A 24,046-nucleotide genomic window follows, 5' to 3' on the forward strand; every position below is an offset into this window, starting at 1 on the left:
ACATGTTATAGCAGGATTTCATTGGGAGAAATATTCATGGTGTTCAAACACAGACATATGAGAACCTGAAATACTCTGCAACTTCACCAGGCTTGAGAGAACAGACACAACATCCCCATTTGCTGGCTCTGGAAGCAGCTGATAGTAAATCACAAGTCTGTTGCGTGAACACACGCTACAGATGAGAAGAGACTTCCTCTGCGCAGCATTTGCAGCCCATGTAGAAAGTGTCTGTGGTATCTTTGCAATTCAGGGAGAGGGGGCATCATGTTGTTGTTTTCAGCTATAAAAGTGCTCTCACACTATTTTGTTCCAGTGGGTGAATTAGCAAATTGGATTCGCTCCCAGGAGTAAAACATTCATTTATCATTTAATGGAAAACATGACTGCTGTGTAAGATGTGCTGTTGCCTGTTCCACATCTGTTTGCAGTGAGCTGTGACGTGTACCTCAGGAAGCTTTTATCTCTGAAATAACGACGGACGTACAGAAGCAACTGACCACGCCGACCGGCTCTTAGCTGGCTCTTGGAATCCTCCTGCCTTGGCATAGCTTCAACCTTCCGTGAAATCTTGAACATATATATACAAGTGCAAACCACACTCAGAAAGGGACTTTTGGAGATATTATTCTCCCGCGCAATTGTGTAACGAACAACTATTAAAGAATATTATGGGCTGCCAGGTCCTCAGACAAGGCATGAAATATAAACAACCTGTTATTTTGCCTCCTGCAGCAAGACAAGTGCCCTGCACTCCCATGCGAGCTCAGGCCGCCCTGTGTCTTTTCAGATGAGACCTGTGTTGATAATGATGATTAGTGATGACCGTACTGGAATACGCCAATTATGTTTCTTGCATGTTTTATCTGTCCTCTTATGTATGTCCGTGCTAAAATCCACACTTGTGATGTGCAGTATTACAGCTGCATTTACCTCATTAATGCTGGAGCGCAAAGCAGAGGAAAACCAGCAAAGGCATGCAGAAGCAAGCCACGCAGGAACAGCACCTCCACGATGGGCTGATCTTACCTCAAAATACGGTTGGTCTTAGCTATTAAATGTGTTATCCTCGGGTGTTTGGGGTGAACTGCGATGTTGAGGCACTAGAGGGGAGAGTGGAGCTGCGCTGCCGCAGGGGAGCCTCGGGAGGGTGTGTGCAGCGCTTGACTGCCCGAAATGCATCGGCTGCACATGCCGCTGCTCGCTCTTCATCCTGGAGTAGAACGGCCAGCTGCGTATGTTATATCACAGCCTGCCCGTGCTTAAAAGCGGTTCCTATATGTGATTTTTGTTAGCTAAACTAAGCTTTAGCATTCCTCTGAAAAAAAGGAAAAGGCCTGCTACCTTCTGCTGGCTCTGGATTACACCCGGTGCTGTATTTGCTGCTCTTCGCAAATATGAGCAATGGCAAACAAAGCCAAAATTCCCAGATACTGGTCGTACTGCTTCCTCGTGTGCTATTCTGCACCACCTGAGCTGCTTGGCCCCTCTCTCTTCATTATTCAGCCACCATAAAACTATGTCACCTGCTTCCCCTGCTCCCCTCAGAGCTGGGATGTCCGTAACCAGGTGGCTCGGACGGAGGTGAGGGAGGAATGGAGCCTTCCTCTCCCCACGCAGTGCTGGGTGAGCCCTTCAGGGTTATGGAGGCTGCATGGCTAGGGCTGCGGATCCCCAGCAGCTGTGGAGTTGGGGAGTGTCCAGAGGCAGAAGGTTTCCAGCTTTGCCAGGGCTACTTTGCAATTCAGCTCTCATGAGGGAGGAAAGTTGTCCTCAGCCTGATCATCGTCCCCTGAAAGATGCTGCAGAATTAATGAAGCACAGCAAGCTAATAAAGCATGGCAGAGAACCTTGACTCTGTTTCCGCTCTTCATGCAGTGGCTTAGGTCCTTAGTATTTGTGAAATATTTTGAGAACCATTGCAGCTAGGTGCAAAACAGTAGCTGTTTTCCAACCTGTTGGCAACCAATAAATCCTGTTTAATATCCATCAATATCTCTTAATTTGAATCATGAAAGTTTTTCTGCAACATCTTAAGAAGTCCTGAAGGAAAAGATTGTACTTCAGGTGAAAGGAAAATATTCTTAATCCTTGGGCATCTTGTAGACCCCTCATGATTTTGTTTCAGCTATATCTTCATTTGCTCAGCTCATGTGCCTCCTGCCTTGGCCTCACACTGCAGAAGTCACCGCTTAACTACCTGGAGAGATGGAGCTACACAATTTGTGAACGATACAAATACTGGGACCCTCAGCGGTGTCTCTCTGGAGGACAGATGTTTAGGGAAGGTGTGCAATTTATTATGTAAATGAAGATGTCTAGAGCTTGTAAGTCTGTATCACCCTGATCGCCTTTCCTTTTAAAAACCATGCAGGCATGTGCATTGGTTTGAATTCTCATTCTGCTGTTCTTTGAAGTTGGGGGATTTCTAATTTCCACCTGCTGTACTGTACAGAACTAGGCTCAACTTGGTCAGGAACGAAAATAACCAGTTACCTGACTGGTACAGCAGCAAGGACCACAGTAAATCACCTGAAAAAGTCCATGCAAAATGCACGGGTTCCTGGCAGAAACTTCTAGAGAATGTCTGGTTATGTGTGAATAACTGAGAATAACGAGGTCATGTGGGGTGACCCTTAGTTTTTGTTAGTTCTAAGAGCACACGCAGGGTTTTGTGAGGTATTTCACTTAAAAAATACTCTGCATTTGTCATGTGAAAATATTATGGCTAATATTTCTTAATCCCTAGTCCTCTGAAAGCCCAGGATTTGCCTGCAGGCTGGCTGCAGCTCAGTGGTTCAGGGGACAAAACAGCAGCTCTCACGTGGACAACCCAAGAGACCAACAAGCTAGAGGATGCACCAAGAAAAGCCCCCACAATCGATTTCCTTTGTAACTGGAGCTTCGACCCACCACGCAGTCTTGGTGGGGTCCTGCTTTCCCCCCTGCTGCGTGGCAGAGTGGCCAGGGTGTCTCTGAGGGCCTCGGCAGGTGGCTGGGGCACTTCCGTGGGACCAGGTGGAGGGAGCGGCTGGGGATGGGAGCTAGAGAAGTGGGCTGCAGAGTTGGGGTGTCAAACATGGCTGTGGCATTGCACCCAGGCAGCCCTGAGGGGCCAGGACACTCAGTTGCCCCAAGATGGCAGGGCTGAGGGGGTGCGAACAGACATCCCCTCACACTCCCGCCCAAGACGGCGAGGCTGAGGGAGTGCGAGCAGACACCCCTCACCCTCACCCACCCAAGATGGCGGGGGCCGAGGGCTGGCGGCAGCCGCCCCGCCCCTCCCCGCCCCGCGCAGCGCGGCCCCACCTCCGCCCCGCCCTCCCGCCGCCGCCGGTCCTCCCCGGGCGCGGCGCGGGCGGTTGCCGGCAGGGGTCGCTGCGGCGCGGCGCAGGGCGCTGGCGGCGGCGCGGCCTCTCTTGGTGCGCCGCGCGGGTCATATGACCGCGGCGCGGGGGCGAGCCGGGCCGTGTGGGAGCGCGCGGGTGTCCGACAGCCGCCGCCGCCGCCGGAGTCAGTCCCCGGGCTGAGCCTGCCAGTGCCCCCGGCCCGCCCGCCGCTGCCGCCGCCATGCTGGCGCTGCTCTCCCGGCTGCTGGACTGGTTCCGCTCGCTCTTCTGGAAGGAGGAGATGGAGCTCACCCTGGTGGGGCTGCAGTACTCGGGCAAGACCACCTTCGTCAACGTCATCGCGGTGAGCGGGCCGCGCCGGGCCGGGGGCAGGCCGCGGCGGGGTCTGGCGGAGGTGGGGGAGGGAGCCGCGGGGCCTCGGTGGCCTCAGCGGTGCCGACGGGGCGGCGCGGCCTGTGCGGGCCCGCCAGGAGGGGGCTGGAGCCGAAGCAGCCGCCGGGCCGGGCCCGGAGCGGCCTGGTGTTCGGCCTGGCTGTCAGCAGCCTGCGGCTGGCGCCTGCCCGGGCTCCCCCCCGATACACGGTCTTGTCTCTTACGCGTCGTATGTTGAGCAGGACTGCGGGGATGAAGCTGTTCCGCGGGGCTGCCTGGGATGGGGAGCAGGCGTGTCTGCCCTTGCTGGGTAGGCTTGTAGGAGAGGTGGCTGAGCCAGCCGTATCGAGCCTTGCTAGCACGCTGTGCCTCCATAAACCTTTGTGTGCTAATGGGCCCCTGAAAACACTGATAGCTGTATCAGAGCACAGCTCTTCGGCGTGCTCTCAGGGTTTGTTTCAGTCAGCGCATTAGTACAGCTGGGCTTGCGTTAGCATAATGTGAAGATAGCATAATGTGTCTGCAGCTACTTTCTTCCATTTGACTTCTTCTTCCAGTGGTCCTCAATAAATGATTTAAATGCTTCTCACTCATGGTTCTTCTCTTCACTTTTTTATGCTTATACTGATTACTGAGACCTGTATCAAATAATCTACTTTCTCTTAAGGTATGCACTAAGAAGTACAACTTCCAAGCCTAACAGCAGCAGACTGCTGAACTTGGGCCTACTTATCTGATGATCTGCCTGGAGCAGATGAAGGAAGGGTGTGGGAATCCTTCTGCATGAAACTTTTCCATTGCTGAACAAGATAAAGAGTCACTTACTTAAATGGCTCATTAGGCTTTGTCAGTGTCCTGTTCTGTGGATGCATGTGACAAGAAAACACTCCAAGAGACAAGCTGGAGTTCAGAAGCCCTTGTAGGGAGACTGAAGTGGGAAACCAGGGTACCTTTTGGTTTTGCAGGGAGCATGACTGACTTGAGTCCAGTGAACTTAGAATGAGAAAGCTGATATCTTCAGCCATAGATTGAGCAGACCTTCAGGCTTTTTTTTTTTTTGAGGCTGTCTCCTTTGTTTTTTTAGGAAAGTATTTATTTAAGTGTCAGTTGAATGGGTTACTGGATAGGAAAAGGACTCTCATTCTCTTGCAGTTATACATAATCCTTGTTACGCTACTATACTGTTACACTGCTGTAACCAAGTTCTTGTGTAACTGAGAATGTTAGCACTCAGTGGGCTTCACCATAATTATGTGAAATGGCTCTGCCGTCATAAAAGGTAACTCGTCCTCCATCTAGTTACGTTAGGTGAAAGTTGCCGGACTAACCTGAGAATGCCGGAGGCCATTTCTTTCACACACAGTAGTGGCTGTCACTATCTCTGGGTTTGGATTTCTAAAAATGGAACTCTGAAATTGTTGAGCAACCTCAATCTGTGGCTGCTGAGCTGATACTGATTGGTGTGTTCATGCAGCTTTGGGCACTGAGGTTACTCTGCAGGTTTTTGTCTTCTGGAGTTCTGGATGGTGATGACACTTGACAAAGTACTGCTTTGCTCTTCTGTCTGTACAGTACCAGCAGCACATCTCCTTCAGGGAGTTACCTGTGAAACTGCTGCAGATATGTGGAGTAGTCCAGAATTGTTGTAGTAGTTGCATGTCAGTTTAGTCCATCTAAGTTGTCTCAAATGGTGGAAGTACTCCTAAGCAAAGCTGACATCTGTGTCCAGCTTTGTGTCAGGGCTTGAACCTTGCAAGGTTTCAACCGCACATTAGGATCACACTCAGACATTTATCTGAGTAAGTGTCATTCAAATAGTCTTGCAAAACTGAGTGAAATAAGGAAGTTATGCATAACGACACAGCCTAGTTAGCTGTTTCAGGTTTGGAAGTAGCAAGTCACATTTCTGAAGTTTTTAATTAGGGAATCTAGTGACTCTTTACAAAAAGCAGAGTGAGTGGACTTGCTTGGGTTTTTGTTATTGGTTTAAAAAAAAATAATAGCATGAGCTTCAGTTATCAGCGCAATATTGCTTTTTGCAGAAGGAGTAGTGCTGTCCATGGCATGAAGAGCTAACTTGTTAGTTGCTTCATTGACTGACTTTAATTCAGAGTATGCATTTGGAAATGAGTGCTGGAAAAGAATAACTGCTCTCAGCAGGCCAGTTAATGGTTTGGATGGATGTAGCTGTCAAGCATTGGGATTCCATAAAACTAAAATGAAAGGAATGACACAGCAAGATGCTAGTCCTATGGAATAGCTCTAAAAGCTGGATTACATACCAGGAGCTTGGTGTGGCTTATAAGGTTGCATTCTGTCTAACAAAGGGCTGTTGCCAGTCTCTTGACAACAGTGAGTTTAACCTAATATAAATCTCTAATGTAATCTATGCCAATCAAATCAGGCATATGTAACTAGAGGAAAAACTCAAGCCAATTATACAGGAGGCTTGATACTATGCCTGGCTGCTGCTGAAGTGGAAAGGCCGCAAAAGGCAGACAGTCCAGTTCTAGAATAATCCTCTTCTAGGTTGCTAGCTGGTTTGGGCCGTATTTATTCCTCCAGTGTAAACAAGCACTTGGCTTGTAATCAGAACAAACTTAAGTTTGACTAGAAGGTTTAAAACCCAACCTTAGCAGTGAAATCTAGTTATAGCTGGATACAACTAATGCAGCTTCTGCTTTGCTAAGACTCTATATTAGTCACTGTCTCTAATTAGATATTAAGCATAAGTTTTCCGTATGCGTGAGTAAACTTGCTCACAAGGGAGGACTTCATTTCTTCCTGGTCCTAATTTCCACAATGTAGATGGCCATGGCTCTTAGAGAAACTGCATGTCATCCTGGTATCGCATTTTGAATTGTTAGCTGCTTATCTGAGGGCTTGAAATGCCCATTATTTACTGGAGTCTGCGGTATCTTCTGTTGTTTGCATCTCTGCAGCTAGTGTCTGTTAACAGGCTTTCATCAGACTTGCTGTCAAAGCTGTGAGTCCCAGCCACGCTGGTGTGGGGAGGTTCAAGAGGCGACCGAGCTCCACAGCCACGTGACACAACTGAAACATGACTCGAGTAAACTGACTCCGCTTCCAGGCTGCAGGCAGTGCGTGCTGGTGAATAATGGGACACTTGTTCAGTTTCCAAAAAGTACTCCATGAAAGAGTGGTGTTTCCTATTGTGAAGTCTTGCTTGAAGCCTGGTGGATTGGTCCTTGATCCAGGCATTTGGCATTGGAAGACTGCAGCTCGATAGCCTGATAATCAGCCGGCAAGGGGAGGAGAACTGCAGCAGTGGGAGGAAGTCAGACTTTCCTGAGACAGTTGTCAGGTTTAAGAACTAAACTCAGCCTGTTCTGTTTGTGGTGATAGGATGAATAAGACCCCTTTTTAGGACTTGTATCAAAGCCTGAATTAGTGTGGTTTGGTTTTTAACTTTGGAATATCTCACAAGCCTTTGAATGAGGCCTTGGTTTCTAGAGAGGCTGCTTTTGAAGTGCCTCTCAACAAAAGAGTCCTTTGGCTGGTTGGAAGCTGTGACTTCCTTCTGTCCCCATGACTACTATAAGTAACTTTGACTTAAGGAAATCACACTGGAGAAGTGTGGAAAAAGATTGCTCTAAAGAGCTTTGCTGCTGCTTTAGTGATTTCTGAAACACCTAGGTAGGTCATAAATAGCGTACGTTGTCACTTCATACGTGTAGTAGTTAAGTGAGAGAAGGTTGATACATTTTTTTAAGTGAAGTGTTTCTTAATCGCAGAAATCTCTTGAAATGGATTGCCTCACTTTATTAGGTAATACAGCTAATATGAGGTGACTCATACTCCAGCTAATACTCTTTTTCAGGTCCTGCTTGCTCTACCCCAGATGGTCTGAAACAGGTGATTGAAATCAGAATCTATTTTTTCCATTGTGGTCATAAGTTCCTGTATAGCACTCTTTAGGCAGTGGAAGAGCTAGAGCTTTAAGCGGTAACACCTGGTGAAAGATGCTTTCGTGACTCCCCACGAATATTCTCCCCATAGAATTCTCATAGAAGAACTGGCCTGGATGAGCTACGGTCTGCTGGATCAAGCACTGGCTGGGTGGACGGTCCCCGAGAGTGGTGGTCAATGGAGTTAAATCCAGCTGGCGGCTGGTCACAAGTGGTGTTCCTCAGGGCTTGGTGTTGGGACCATTTCTGTTTAACATCTTTATTGATGATCTTGATAAGGACATAGAGTGTATCATCAGTAAGTTTGCAGATGACACCAAGTTAAGCGGGAGTGTCGATCTAGATGAGGATAGGGAGGCTCTACAGAGAGACTTGGATAGATTGGATCAGTGGGCTAACATTAACGGGATGAGCTTCAACAAGGCCAAGTGCCAGGTCCTGCACTTGGGCCACAACAACCTCATGCATCGCTACAGGCTTGGGGAGGTGTGGCTGGAGCTGTCTGGAAGAAAAGGATCTGGGCGTTCTCATTGACAAGCAGCTGAACATGAGCCAGCAGTGTGCCCGGGTGGTCAAGAAAGCCCACAGCATCCTGGCTTGTATTAGAAATAGTGTGACCAGCAGAAGTAGGGAGGTGATAGTCCCCCTGTACTCTGCATTGGTGAGGCCACATCTTGAGTATTGTGTCCAGTTTTGGGCACCTCAATATGAGAGAGATATCGAGGTGCTGGAGCAAGTGCAGAGGAGGGCAATGAAGCTGGTAAAGGGCCTGGAGAATAAATCCTATGAGGAGTGATTGAAGGAGCTGAGACTGTTCAGTTTGAGGAGGAGAAGGCTAAAGGGAGACCTCATCACTCTCTACAACTACCTGAAAGGACGTTGTAGAGAGGTTGGTGCTGGTCTCTTCTCACAGGTAACTGGTGATAGAACAAGAGGGAACGGCTTTAAACTGCAACAGGGGAGGTTTAGACTGGACATTAGGAAAAAAATTTTCAGCGAAAGAGTGGTCAGACAGTGGAATAGGCTGCCCAGGGAGGGGGTGGAGTCACCATCCATGGATGTGTTTAAGGGTTGTTTAGATGAGATGTTGGGGAATATGGTGTAGGGGAGAACTTTGTAGAGTAGGGCTGATGGTTGGACTCGATGATCCCAAGGGTCTTTTCCAACCTGAATGATTCTGTGATTCTGTGTGACTATCAGAAGCATGAAATGTCCTAAGCTCTTATGTGACTGACTTCTAGACAGAAATATGCCTTTTTAGTTCTTGTTTCACTGCTGTGTGGTAGTTATATGGTAAGCAGTCCATGTCCTTTTGAATATTCCATTGAAGTCAGGGTTGGGGAGATAAAAATGCATTTTCTTGTCAGATACTGCTATTTTGATTTCTGCAGCAACCATTCATAGAAGTGCTGTGGTGAAGCCTTTCAAGGGACTGTCAGATCACAAGGATTGAAGCTTCGAAAGTGGAGTGAAGCTTCGAAAGCTTCATGCTTATGAATGTGATCACAAGTAGCTGAAACACTGAAGTATTTCAAGAAGAAAGCTAGACTACAGAAACTAGAGAGGTGATTTGTCCAAACATGATGCACTTCTTGGTTCAGGCTATGAATGTTGCAGAGGAGGCATAGTGTAGGGGTAGCTTTATATAGTGCTAAAATGACTCTTTTTTTTTTTTTTTTTTTAAAGGAGATATTTCTGAGACTTGCAGCATTTTTCTTAGTGTGAAAAGAAAGAAATTTAGGGATGAACAGCAGGGCTTAAGGTAGTATTCTGGTTCAGGTGGATTGGGAATGTCGTGGCTGGAATCCATACTCCGGGGATGTTGTCTCCTAGTTGGCTAAGCTTGTTCGTGATCTCTTCTAGATGGATGAAAAGTATTATGAGTAAAGATTAAAAGAAATCTTTATTGTGTAGTAACAAAGACTATATGAAGAAATTTGCCCTCTGACAGTAATGAATCATGTTAGCTTTATGAGATGCAAGCTAAAGGCTGCTCTGATCTTTCCTGCTGATAGGAAGAATCTCCTTGTGCAGGCTGTGGAATCACAATCTGGTGGCAGCGAACTGGTGGTTGAGGACCATGTGGCTGGACTGTTGTAGGCAGTTGCTTTCCAGTGCCAGCAGGAGAGAGCTACCACTCTAGCTGGAAAGAAAGAAGAGGGAACACCGGTTCTACTGCTGCAGTTTGAGTTCTGCCTTTAGTGGTTCCTTCAATGTATTGAAATGAATTTTTAAGGAAGATAGAGGAGGCAGGAATTCCAGTCTTACACTCAAATCCTTGATCAAGCTGCTTAGGGCTTGGTGCTGACAGTCTGGAAGCATAACTCCCTGGAAGTTGGCAGTCTTCTGGCTTATGGCTTATGGCTGTGGAGAGGCAGATGAAGCAGCCAGAGTGTGGTTTGTTTTGGTTTGGGTTTTTTTGACTCAAGACATCTGGAAGTGGTAGGTTTAGTGAGCAGCTTGTTTTAATATTAACTAAGTATTAAAAAAGACTAAACCTGCATCCTTTGTACACTGCTGGGATGTTAGGTGACAGTAGTTTTAAATGCTTGTCTGAAGCCTTCTGATCCTGCCCTCTGGGAAATGAACTGTACCTGTAGCTGACACGCTGCTGGCTTGTTCCTGAGGCAAGACTTGGGGGTGCCGGCTGGCAAAGCTGCCCCTGGCCTGACAGTGGGAGTGGGTGCAGACCCAGAGAGGCTGTCTGCCAGAGTTACAGGTAAAAAGGAGGGCTTGTGAACGTGGCTGTGCTTTGGCATGTGTGGTGGTGTTTCAGAGCTCACACCAAAGCTGATGTTAGCAGGTGTGTAACAGGTGGGCCAGGCTTGGATCTGGTAGTGAAATGGAGGGTGCAATTTGTAAATGCTACAGTCTGCAAGAGTTAGTGCTAATACTAGAGACAAAGTGAGCTCAACCCAAACCCATTCATGCAGGCAGGTGTCAGCTCTGTACTGGAATACAGTGCAGGGGCTTAGTTCAGCCTGGAAGCAGTCTTGCTCCTCTGAATAATCTTTATCCAACGTAAGTCTTCAGGCAGGTAGAAGAGTTCATGTTGCGCTAAAATCACGTGCTTGGGTTTTCCAGGAGCATGGAGTATTGAAAAGGGAGCATCTCTTAAACTGGGAGGCTTAAAGACTAGTCTTGCAGGTTCTTTCTGCATGTGGTCTCTGAAATTTGGTCTGTTTAGTCTCCCTGGTTTTATCTTTTGCACAGGGTCTGGAGTTAACTTTTTTTGCGACCTTCAGTGCACAGTTTACATTGATGCTGTATGGTCTGTATGACCCATTAAGCTAATGGCTTAATTCTTAATCATTTCTAATGCACAAGGCTGATCTTTCAGGAGTCCTGGATGAAGTACAGTGTCTGCCTGTTGGAATATTCACAAGTGCTGAAAAGAGATGCTGTTGCTAGATTTGTAAGCAACTACTCTTGCGTCCTTGATGAGTGTTTGAGCAATGCTACTGTGTATGACAACAGCCGAGCACTTTCAGATCAGGAATTGAAAATATTTCTGTGCTTATCAAACTTGTTTTAAAGCTGATGCCTATTTTAGAATGAGAAAGCATCATATTGTGAACACACAGTGATAGGGCTGAGTAATCTGCTCTAGGGGAGACAAAGGGAAGTCTGATTCAAACAGAACTGCCTATTAATAAAAGCATATTCTTCTTGTTCTGCTGTTCAAGTAGCTTTTGCATATGAATAAGATGCAGCTGAATTCCTTTTTTCCTCTGTAGAGGTAGTAAACAGAAGCCCTCTAAATTCTGGGTTTAGAGAATCATTTCTGGGCCAAGACAGTTGGATACAATAGCAGAACCTATCAAAGATGATCACTGCCTGCTAGCAAAATCATTACAATTGTTTTAACCATTTTTTGACCTGTCTTAAAAGATAAGGTGACTGCCAGTAGCTTTTTTTATGTATACTAACTGTGAACAGAGGAACACTCACACATATCAGAGTAAGGGCTTTCAAACGAAGATCTGAGTAGATCAATATGCTCAAAACCTGCAGTCAGGAGTGCCCCTCACAGCTATAAAGTGCCTGCCTTGCCTCAGGATCCCCAACCTCCAAACTTCCAGTAGAGAGGAAGGGCATGCTTGTGGTTTGGAGGCAGCTCAGTGAAAACACCTGCTACCCTTCCCTTCTGGTTCTGACGGTTCAGATAGCGCTGGCTTGTCTGGCCTGCAAAGCAGGGTACAGAAAACTGAAACTCAGGCTGTGAGTGAGTGACTGTAGCATAGTTTTTAAGCAAGTCAGAACAGGTTTTTATTCCACCTGGATGCGTAGTGTGGGTAGGGAGTACTTGGAAAGTGGTATAAGGTGCAGCAGCTTTTCTGAATGTTCTGTTCAGCTTCCTTGTGGTGGATCATGGTAATTTCGTCAACATTGCATTAAACATGTGGCAAATGAGGTGCTGCTCCAATCTGAAGGAATATGTATCCTGAAAGAATGGTGAGAGAGCATGAACTGTTGATAGGAACAGCTCTCAAGTGAAGAATCTGGAGTTGGAGGTTCAGGGAGTGCTTGGGAGGTGTTTGGTTAGAAGATGTGGGTGTAGGGTGTGACTAGAGGCAGGAATGCAGTGGTTCTTGAGCAACCATGGCAAGCTGACCCTTCAAAGGCAAGATTGGCAGTGCGTGCTTTATGAACTGAACTCAACTGCATCAGAGGCGGAAGGCATGGGTAGCCATTTGCTGCTGAGCTACACATAATCGAACTGGCTGAAACAACGTACACAGGGCTTTCAGGACAGGAGTGGGGAAGCTAATGAGCAGGCGTTCAGGTTGTGCACCACTTTGCAAAGTTAGCAGAAAGGTGAGAGCAACTTCTGAAGCAGTGCTGCATGAGATTGGTACCTGCTCTTCTGTGTAGCTTAAACAGTTGAAACTTCTTTCAAATAAGAATGCAGAACACCTGCCTAATGAGGCTTAAGCTGTCCATTTCTCAGGTTGTTGCTGCTTTTGCTGTTGCATTCCTTGGATTCAAGGACTCTTTTTTTTGCTCCTTTTAAAACACTGTTAGTCTGTCTAGTCATGCACCTGGAAAGCAGATCTTAAATGTGAAAAATCACCACCTATTCAGGGGACTGCTGGCTTCAAATCCAAGCTCTGGATGTATTCCTGGTTTGGAGGTCAACAGCAAGATCAACGTGTCATTTAATTGAAGGACTTGGCTAAATAAGCCCAAATGAGACTGCCATGTTGTCTGTAGGTTTTCAGTTGACTTCCAAGGTTTATCAGCATTATATTAGAGTCTGTATTGTGTGAAGCTTGCGGTTTTGGTTTGCTAGCGGAAGATCAGAGGGATTTTTGGGGGGGCAAGGCAGGGAGAACAAGCTAAAGAAAGTGTGGGCTGCTAGGTGTAGAAGTGAATGACAAAGCATTGGTATTACAAGCTGATTGGTTGGAAACTCTGAGCAATACGTACTCAAAGCACGTCCAGTCAGACTAGTTACTACTTCCAGCTTGTAAGCAGCAGTTGGGCCTGAACTCTGTAAGGTGATGTGATGTCTGCTTCATAGATCCTAAAGGGCTTTCAACTCGGGCTAGCTTCTCTGTGCAACATCAGGGGAGAGAAGCAGACTTTCTGCTGCTGTGATATCAAACCCTAATTAAACAACGGAATGCATTTGAGTCGACCTTTTTTTCCAAATTGGGTTGACTGTCTGGTTCTATTACACATAATGGATGTAGTGAGATGCATAATGACCACCGTGACTGAGATTCACCTTCTGCCAAATAGCCAAGGGAGCATGGGAGAAATCTGTACTACTGTTGATAACGCTTGTTATGGCTCCTGGGTTAGCTACAGGAGATAGCTGTGAACTCGGCTTCCAAGCTGTTGCAGATAAAAGTGTAACAGATAGTAAAACATCTGCCACGAGAGAACCGCTCTGATACAACACTGTTTTGCAGCAGTTATGTCGGAGCTTAAAGCGATGCTGAATTTCTGGTGGAAATGGGCTGAAATACTCTCCAGTTGCATTTCAATTGCCTCTGCTGAACAAGTTGGACGCTGTGTAGCCTAGCAGGAAGCAGACCTGTCAGGTCCTTCCACTTTCCAGCCTTTTAAAACTCCTCAGGGAGTTAACCCATACCTGTGGGTTGGAAGCTTACTCCACAAGAGTGATTTATTGCTGTAAATGTTGTCCATAGAGTAGCTTGCATCAGAGGAAAAACTTCTGGATATTTCTAGCTGCCAGGTAACTAGGAGATCCTGACGTACAGAACTTGAGTCCAGCACAAGTAGGTGAATGGCTCTTTCCTACACTTGCTCTGGCTGTCCATCTGTTAAGCTATGCAAAGCTGTTCTCCCCAAGTAACTTTGCTCCCCTGACTGCCTCAAGGCTTGAAAAATTAAAGTGCTTGTAAGAAATTACTTGACTGACTTCACACAGGCTTCAATACACATGAGTATAATATCTATGACTTCTTGGCTATAAAGGCTTCAGTTGGAAGGCAAATGGTTAGAAAAAGCTTACGATATTTTACGATGTAAACTAGCTGCATCAGATAAGCACTAAATTTAACTTTCTTTTTTCCAGTCAGGTCAATTCAGTGAAGACATGATTCCTACTGTGGGCTTCAACATGAGAAAAGTTACAAAGGGTAATGTTACAATAAAGGTATGTTACCATTGCTGGCTGTCTCTTTTTAAACCCATGCAACGTTGTCTTCAGCTTCTAGTTTAAAATTTGTATGTTTGCTCATGCAAACTTCCACCATTGGGACAAATGTAGGAAACTGAAGAGGCTCAGCTAAATCTGACAAATAGGTTAAGAATACACTTATGTTTATTTATTGGGTTTCTTAAATGAGAATCTATGTGTGATTTCCAGGTTCGTGGACTAGTTAAAGCAATTTTGTGATGATGCTGTCCGTCTTTAATCTGAGTTATCACATGTTAAGGGCCCAGAGATCCTCCTTTTTGGCTCATCAATACTACTTAAGGGAAGGCTTATATCAAAAGCAAAGTTTTAAGTCATATCTTATTTATTTTCTTGTATGTGTGTAAACTTAGTACACAGGTGTGTTCTTGCATCCGGTGTAAGATGCTCTAGTTTGCTTCTTACGCTATTGGGCCTGCAAGCTTTGAGCAGCTGTACAAGGGATTATTTCTATTCTAATATGCGAGAGGTTTTGCAGCTGGCCTAAGGAGAAAGGAAGAACTGTGTTTTGATTTCTTGTCTTGTCTTTGTGTGACTTGTTTAAACATAGCGCATGGCTAAATTGTCTTTTTCCCTTTGCCTTAAGATTTGGGATATAGGAGGGCAGCCACGATTCCGAAGCATGTGGGAGCGATATTGCAGAGGAGTTAATGCTATTGTGTAAGTGTCGTCTTCCTTCAGCTAGTACTTAACTTCAGATTTGCTTCTCTTCTGCGCGTAGCCTTTCTAACAGTGCATGCTCGACTCGGTAGTACTTGTTTTTAATTTTGAAACTGTACTGCTACCACATTGACCTTTTTTTACCCTTAAGTTCAGGGCTCAAGAAGAATTATTTTCTTATCAGTGTCTGATCTGGAGTACTAAGTAATTCCTGTCTGAACTGGGTGGCAGTGCTGTCTAACTAAAAGAATCTTTCATCTACTCTGATCTTAGAGAATTTTTTTAAAAGAACCAGATTCTTTGCTCAGTAGACCTAGCTTTGTTTAAAGCCTTGTTGAATGTGCTCAGAACTGACAGTGTAAAGGAAACACTGCTGTTTCTGAAGTAGTTCAGTCTCACTGACCTAACCTTAAATTCTCTTTAAAGCTACATGGTAGATGCTGCAGATCGTGAAAAAATAGAAGCTTCTCGAAATGAACTGCACAATCTTCTAGATAAGCCACAGTTACAAGGAATCCCTGTAAGTAATATTGCCTTACACAGTATTAAATTTGCTGAGGAATGTGTATAACTTCAGCAACTCTGAAGTCTGGCTTAAATGCTTAAATCAAGTGTAAGGAAGGCCTAACTTTACTGGTTAGTATAAGCATGAACAATACCAGCCCCTAGTGCCTTAAATCAAATTGTTGATCTCATTAATCCTTCAGTGATCTTATTCTTGTTCAGTGCCCACAAAAAAAAAAAAAATTGGAACAGTAGTTTAGAGTATTCCATAGTATGAGTTTGTGTTTTCTTCTAGAGTCTACTATAGTACAGGTTAATCAGTGTAGTACAGAAGTAGAGTAAACTAGGATTGTTCTCAGTTCTATGAGCTGATGTGTTCTCATGCTTGCTTTTTGCAGATAACAGTTTATTTGTACCCCCTCTTTCCCTGTGACTAGGTCAGTCTTCCTTCTTGATCAGGTTTAGTAGCAAATGTCTCATTCTGTTAGATTTAATAGCCCAGTGCAGGCTGCTTGTCAAACAGGCTTCCCTGAAGTTTGTTTTTTGTGTTGTTTGTTTGGTGGTATTTTTTTTAAAAAAAACAAACAGTTTCCTTCTGCTCTGGATTTCAGGTTCTAGTACTTGGAAATAAGAGAGACCTTCCTAATGCTTTGGATGAGAAACAGCTAATTGAAAAGATGTAAGTCTTAACCCTTCCTAAGAAAGGCTACTTTAAGTCAATAAATTAATTCATGTACATAGGGTTATTAGATCAAGAAGCTTGCACTTATAAGTAGAAAACCCAGCAACAAGAGGCAGCTGAAACATTATACAGAAACAAGTTATATGGAGAAGATGAAGGGAAGAGTTTAGATTCTCAGTTTAACTGTCCTTGTAAGTGAAGTGTATGTTGAATTGTTCTCTCTTTCATAGGAACCTTGCTGCTATTCAGGACAGAGAAATCTGCTGCTACTCAATTTCTTGCAAAGAGAAAGATAATATAGGTAACTATTAACCTAAAATGCTAAGGATTATGAAGAGCTGTCAGAGGATGGATTGGGGGATTGTAACTTCTTAAACACAAGCTTCCTGGCTTCAGGAAACGGGTAACAAATCAGAAAACAATGTGTAAGTGCACTGGTTAAATTTGGTGTAACTCCTGATGGCAGTGATGAAGCTTGACTGGTATTAAAGTTGTAGGGGTTGTAGTTTTCAAAACATATGTCAATCTCCTGTGAAGTCTGCTGCCATTCTTTAGTTTGCAGCAAATAGCTGCCTATTCTCCCTATTAGCTTGGCCTCAATGATTTTATAATTCTATCAGATGCTCTCAACTCTGCCTCACTTCATGAGGCTAGCAAGTACTTGCAGCAAGTTTTTCCTCAGCAGTCATTCCCTTGAAATAATCATCTCCGTTTGCTGTCTTATCAAAGAAGTTCATGTTGTGGCCTATGCTAGTCACTACTCCGTTCAGCCAAAAACTCAAATTTTCTGGTGCTGACATGAATTGCCTTAGAATTTTTGGAGTTCAAAGGCAGAAACCACAGTACTGTGTAATACCAAGTACTTGACACTAGTATTGTAAATAAACTGAGTAATCCCAACTGAATGGAAACACAGTACTTAGCAACACTTGCCATCCTTCTCCTGATGCCTTCTGGTGGCTGCCATGAGATTAACACTGGTTCCTTGGCAGGCTAACCTGAGTTTACTGATGAGGGAAACTTCAGCCTGGTGGTCACAGGAACAAGCTATAGAAGATACCAGAACTGCTCTATATCAAGGACTCAACTTCTTTCCAAGAAGGATGAACAGCCTGTGGAACTCTTCTGGCTTCTTATCCAAGAAGTCCCTGTCACCTTACCATCAGTTAAAGATTCAAACATGGTGGATAGGAGAAGCAGATACTCCCTCCTCCTGTCATATCTCTTGCAGAAGGCTCACAACATAGCTGTGTAGGAGACCCTCTCTCAAGCATGGAGGAGCTTGATGCCTTGTACTGTAGGGCAAAATGAACTTTGCTCTCATCAGGGGAGGAGAGGCAGACTGGCTAAATAGAGCAATGTTGATCTAAAACTAATTATGCAAGCCATCCCAAAGTATCAGATTAAGGGATGTCTCTTTCCTAGACATGTAGAGGAACCAGGATGTCTGGGGCAGTTCCTTTAAGTGTTACTTAAAGGATGCTGGGCAGTTATAGGACCAAAGCACAGACAGCAAGCATTCAAAAAAATCATTCTGTTGATCTGTCTTGGTCCATCCTCTAGAGAAGGGCTGGATATTCCTGCTGTGTATTTGAGGGCACTGGCATACCAAAGTGATGCTGGTTGTACAAATACAGATAGACACTTGAACATGGAACTTCTCTTCTCTTTCTCTCTCTAGATATCACGCTTCAGTGGCTTATTCAGCATTCAAAATCTAGAAGAAGCTGAAGTCTTCTTGGAATCTCCAGTACCAGTTGGCCATAATCTCAATTGTCCACTTCCCTCCATAATGAGATATTACCCAAAAATCCTGTATCAAGAATCTGCCTTTTCACGGTTCATTTCTCATGTGCACTGCTGAAGACTTGTATTCCTATTCTGTCACGAAACAACTAGAGTTGTCATGATAAAGTCAGCACAAATATTTATTTTACAACCATCTATGGTGGGAGGGTTGTAGGGGGGCTTTTTAAAAAAAAATCTCTACCATGTTAACTATGATGGTACACTCTGTTCTGGTTTTTCAGGGCCAGGTTTTTATATGATTTTCAGCAAGTGTTTTATTTCTAGTGTTTAGTGGCTTGAAGATGCTGATGCTTGACAGCATTAAGATTCTGTAAGATGCCACATACAGTAGTTAGAAAACATTTAAGCGTGAGTTGTGGGATACTGATTTATCTCACAAATGCATGTGATGTGTGTATGTAAGCAGAGAAATGGAAACTGTTTGCAGAGGGGAGCACAAGGCATAGATCAGCATCACTAATCTACAGCTGAGATATTATCCTGTCACTTGAAAAAGAAAACTCATGATGAATTAGGAAAGAGTCAACTGTTTAAAATCATTTTGTTGCTTCTGTTTAACATTTGTGTGGGGGATGGGAATGGACTGTTCTGTCAAGCTTTCAAAAAAAATTGGAGTATTCCAGCATGAAAACCAATTGCTAGGAACATCAGACTTTGTTCAAATACATTTTTCTATCTACAGATACTAGTGGTCTCTATCTGAAACCAGAACACACATTCTGAGCAGCTGCATGACACCTAAATTACTGATGTTTTTGTATAGAGTCAGTTGTTGACCTTTAGCACAATATCTATGTAATTGTCTAGTGTCTCTCCTGCTCATGAAATGGCTGGGCACAGTTTCATCTGGTGCTATGGAATATCTAGGCTATTGTGACAACTCTAGACCTGCCTGCTTTCTTGATGTAACCATGTGCAAAGTCTGTAAGTTGCAAGATGAAATGTTCTACTGTGTCAAAGCACAAGAGAGCCAATGAATTGATCCTGTTTCTTGATTAGCTCCTATGGTATAGGGAAGTATGTATAAACTAAAGATTGTAATGTTTTTGTAGCTTTACTTTCTCAATGACTTCAGTATATTTAAAGGGACAGACTTGTTAAGACTGGTTTGTTCATACAGTAATGTCAGTGTAGCTTACTACTGTATGCAAATACATGGTACACCTGCTTGTGTTGCCTCACACTGTGTGTGATTCTTCACCTAAATGTAGAGTTTGCATTATGTCCAAGTCTTTGGTTGGGAACACTGTTTAGTCCATATCAGTTATGACAAGCCAGTTTTAATTTGGACTGCCATGGCCTTACTGTTCTGTACCAACTATCGCACTGTTGCACAGACACTACATGCTGCCTGCATTCAGTCTGAACTTGCATTTTAACTTTTTGTCCCCTTTCAGTTCTCTGAAGCATGATTTCAATTAATTCATACTCTGGTGCTGTAGAGGAGAGGGTATATTAACTTGCTACTGTAGTCCCTAGTTCACCAGGAACTGCTACAGTTACTTTTATTTAGCAAACTTGCTTGTGCCTAAAATAAGGAAACTAAACTAGAATGTGTGAATCTTTGTGGGGGACCAGGTCACTGTTTAGTTAACTGGCCTATAGCTAAACTTGATGTGTTTGGTGTTTATATACTTCACTGCTTTCAGCGTTTATGGCATCCAAACACTACCAGTTGTTAACCTGTGCATTACTCTCTGCATGTGAACAACTTATACAATTACTGAACTTTGTAAATACGTGAATTTTTTTATTTAGGTGGATGCATATGTTGGTTTACTGCTCTTCAGCTTTATTCAATAAACTTATGTTTTGAGGGTTGTATTGACACTTAACTGACTGACTTGATGTGGCTTAACTCATGGAGATACATTATGGGATGTCTCCTCTCCCACAAGATTACAGTGGGGGAAGAAGGCTTGGTAAATACCTGAGATTCTTTATGTTCTGTGGTTCAGCTATTTGAGTGAAATGCTTATAAAACTACCTTTCAGGCCTGGGGCTTTCTCGGCGTACATGAGCAAGCTTAGCTAGTCAGTCTCAGCAAACTTCGGTGCATATGATGTTTATGAAGAGCACTGGTCAGCTGAAGGGTCTTAAGTAGGGGCAGCCTTCTGGAGCTCTGTTTTCAGGAGAAAAATGCATGTGTCTACAAGCTTGTTTCTTGTCATCAAGCCTAGAGTAAAAACCTTTGCTTTTGTAGCACAAGTGTCAGATCTAGCAGTGCCTGATCATTCACTGCTCCTTAAAGCATAAAGATTCTTACCTCACTGGAAAGTGAGGCTTTCTCTGTCTGAGGTCTTGAACAAAATCTTTGTTGTGATTTTAATCTGAACTTACACTGACTGCTCTTCCCAAATGCTTTGTTGCATTAATTTTTCTTGGGTCACTGATTAACTTATAGGACTGTATGTCAACATCTTCCACCTAATGGTTACAAAGTGGATGTCTTCTACTCATGGCCTGCCTCCATGTAAGCTTTCAAACTTACTGAGCTGTAACAGGTTAGTTTTTAGGCCTGGGTACTGGTCAGTTAGCATCCTTCACATGTAACTCGACTAATGAACTGTTGAGTAAAAGATCATGTGCTTATTCCTTCAGCGGATGGGGCTTCCTGCATGCAAAACAAGCTGCCTGGAGTTAACATTCAAAGCAAAATGTCTCCAGATGCAAAAATCTGAAGACAGTATTACTGCTGTAAGATTTGTCACTCTGGTTGGTCTGATACCAGTACTGATCACTGAAATCAGCTGTGGTGTGAACTTGGGCAACAGCTGTTTGGTTGGTATGATATTTAAGTAACAGTTTCTACTTCTACATGTAAATAGCAAGGAGAGCTACACTGGCCACCTATGATGTGTGTACTCTAAAAAGTATGTTTGTATTACTTCACAAAATGATTCCACCTAGGTTTTCACAGCTGTTGTACACTTCTTCCAGATGCCTTCAGCTACTCAAGACAGAAATGTAGACCTTGAGGAGACTATTTGAATCCAGTGCAGAGGTTTACACTTCTTCTATTTGAAGGGTTGATTAACTTTCCAACTACCTTCATTTTGAAACAGAAGGGAAGTGTAGTAAGTCTTTTCAGAGAAGTGAGGCTGTTGTTGCTATCTTTCAGCCTTGGACTTAAAAAGAACTACTCACTCATCTGGCACAGTTAAGTCCAAGGTTAAACCTTTTCTGTTCTAATAAAGGTGTGGAGCCCAAGATGAGCATTAGCAGTGTTGTCTGCTGAACTTGGATGCTATAGCTGCGTTCTGCTTCTAAAAATCTGTTGGGCCAATCTAATCTCTCATGATTACCTGTCTCGGGCTCTGTAGTGAGCCTGGACAGTAACAAGAGACTGATTAAATTTGCCATTCTCTTAACAAAAGTTGCTTTTGGGGATGCATTTAGTAAATTATTATACTTGAACTTCAATAGCTGTAGTCCTGAAACTCTCTTCTGATGAATCTGCAGTAGGCCTTGACCATTAGCGTATTAAGAAAACTGGGCCTTGTGAGAAGGCAAATACTGAGCCAGAGAGAACTCTTGGTCATGAATATGCATGGCAGTTAGACACCAGTCATACCTTTATGACCCCATGATGTGCTGGTATTGTGTGGTGTCCCAATGCTTTAAAATAGCTGTCAACTCTAAATACTTGTTGGTTTTGTTCAGTACAAGTGATTGCTCTTAGTGATCATAGAGCAGTGTATCTCTAGACTAGACTGGGAAGAAATGTTTGTGCGTGCACCCACAGCACTGGGCTGTGTGAAAGTTTTCCTTGGAGTACTAATGTCCTGTCAACTTTAGTGTGGATGGTGGCTTCTTCAAGTGCAATTACAGTGCAGCATAATTCTCATCACCCCGAATACAGTTGAGTGTTTTAGCAGTTGCACAGAGCAGTTCTGTCCTACCACTTGGCAACATGAGAAATGTGGAGCTGTTTCATGATCTGTGGAACTAATAATCTAGTTTCTTATTGATTTGTGTTTTCTCTTTGCATCTTTATGGAAACAGTTGGAAAGACAGTCCTTTTTGGATACTGACATAAAAAACTGCATAATCTTCACTTTCTGGTAGAAGAAAGGAGGCCAAAGAAAATGCCTTAAACAGTCTCTCTGGTTAAATTAATATAGGAATGTTGTGCAGGGATCTATCATAACTTGAAGTATGATTTAGCTGGATTATCGAGCTTTTAACTTTTCTAAGGTTTAATTTTATAGTTACTGTGGCTGTGCAATGCATGTCATGAGTGGCTTTGTGCGTGTTTACTGGATGTGAAAGAACCGCGCTTCCTCCCGGCCGCATGCCCCGGCACTGCTCCCTGCTGGCTTGCTTTTGCACCGACCCTGACTGGAGAGCTGTGGGAATTCTAAACAGGGGCTGTAAATCAGATTATTGAAGCTATTTTGCTAAGAGTGGTGCATTGCCGATTACACGAACAGCAAAACAATGAATCATGTTAAAGGAGAGGTAATGTGTGAATGCCTGAGACTGCTTCAGGATTTTTATTCCCAAAATGTGAGTGTAGAATGATTTGTCTCACTAGATCATAAACCTTCAATGAGTAGTCTATTGCTTTAGGACTACAGATGCTGAACATTACAGTATGCCTTGGTGAAACATCGGGGAATTTCTTTTACATGTCACTTAAATGACAAACACGGAATGGCACTCAAAGGGGGTATGCACATACTCTTTTAAAGGAAAAGGAAAATACTTGATGTTTTTATTTCCATCACAGTGGAAGGTGGGTAAGTAGACCTTTGTGCCAGGATTAGTGCCTTTTAATTATGACATTATAGGTTTTATTCTGTTAAAGGCAACATCTATCATTGTGATCATTTTGAAGTGCTTCAATAAAGTGTTGTTGAAAACCATTCTTTTGCATATTCATCTGTAGTAGTACAGCTGCTTTTATTATTGTTAGAAGTATGTAAGAAGCCCTCATTACCAAATTGTGGGCAACACACTCAAGCTAAACTGAAGATACCTGTGCTAAAATTTAATTCTTCAGATCACCTGGAAGAGGAGCAAAGAGGTTGGCTCCTTGAAGCACTCTTCTAACAGTGAAGAGAGTAGCTGGCAGATAAATCCAGGTAGTAAATTCAAGAAGTCTTTCCTGGCCTAATTAGGAAACTTCAAGTTTTAAACACTGTCATAAATGGTAATCTTGAGTATATGAATGAGGCTAACTCTAAATGAATTCTAAACTGAAAAAAAGATGAATGCAGTTGCCTGGTTGATGCTTGGTCAGTGTGTGCTGTGTGTTAGCAGAGTGGTTTCTGTGGAAACTGCTAGGAGCATTAACTACATCATCTTGAGAGTGTGACTGTAAGCCTTGTGCTCCGTGGGGAGCAACTTTGAGTAGTCCGTCTGTGAAACTGTCATTTCTGATTACGGCTTTGCTTTAGATGCTGAAAGCATTTGTTGGTCTCATTTGTGTTTCTGAGAAGACCTATTGAGTAGAAGCTCATAAAAAATGTTACTGAACAAACAAAGCAACTACATGAGTAGAGAAAGAAAAGCTGTTGTGTGAAATTTAAAGCTAAACTTGATTCTCACAAGAGTCTCAGTGAAGTAAACTGGTAAGTTGCTTCTGTGTAACTGTGTTAACTTGGGATGTAGAAAGATATTTCAGTCTCTTCAGCAATGAGGGACTTTCCTCATTTTTTAGAGTCAAGAAATTAATCTCCTTCTTGGTGTGAATAATATTTCTGGTGCATGAGGGGGAAAACATGAAAAAGATGCGTGATTTGCACAGATTGAGGAAAGGAACTGAAAGAGCAACCTCAGGCTTCTATGTTTAAACAGGCTATAGAGGATTTTAACAGGAGTCTGCATACAGAAGTCTTGATGGACTGCTGAATTGTGCTTTTTCTTAGATTTATTCATTCTACTGTTCTGTTGCCATGAATGGAAATCACAGAGCAAGATTTGACTTCTGAAATAGAAAGTATAAAATACAGGCTGAAGACAAATCATTACTGTCTGGTTGTCTGTACATGATAACAGTCTTCCTGCATAGGGATTTTTCATATTATTATTGAATTTTTATTATCATTGAATTATATTATTTCTA

General features: G+C 43.6%; 1 protein-coding gene across 1 annotated transcript; it reads left to right on the plus strand.

Annotated features, from left to right (window-relative positions):
- Positions 1–3,457: 3,457 nt before the first annotated feature.
- Positions 3,458–22,844, plus strand: ARL8B (ARF like GTPase 8B). Its single transcript, XM_074836090.1, has 7 exons — positions 3,458–3,693; positions 14,199–14,279; positions 14,908–14,981; positions 15,408–15,501; positions 16,097–16,164; positions 16,398–16,468; positions 17,849–22,844. Exons 1-7 carry the CDS (start codon positions 3,571–3,573, stop codon positions 17,896–17,898), a joined length of 561 nt encoding a protein of 186 aa, XP_074692191.1. The 5' UTR covers positions 3,458–3,570; the 3' UTR covers positions 17,899–22,844.
- Positions 22,845–24,046: the final 1,202 nt, after the last annotated feature.

The sequence above is a fragment of the Strix aluco genome, chromosome 11 (genome assembly GCF_031877795.1).
Source record: "Strix aluco isolate bStrAlu1 chromosome 11, bStrAlu1.hap1, whole genome shotgun sequence".
In the NCBI taxonomy this organism is placed as follows: Eukaryota; Metazoa; Chordata; class Aves; order Strigiformes; family Strigidae; genus Strix; species Strix aluco.

Bases quoted from the DNA above. Each gene is read 5' to 3' on its own strand.
- ARL8B (XM_074836090.1), top strand. From the start codon at position 3,571: ATGCTGGCGCTGCTCTCCCGGCTGCTGGACTGGTTCCGCTCGCTCTTC. The intron at 14,280-14,907 runs GTATGTTACCAT...CTTTGCCTTAAG, and splicing joins AGGGTAATGTTACAATAAAG to ATTTGGGATATAGGAGGGCA. The intron at 16,165-16,397 runs GTAAGTCTTAAC...TCTCTTTCATAG, and splicing joins AAACAGCTAATTGAAAAGAT to GAACCTTGCTGCTATTCAGG.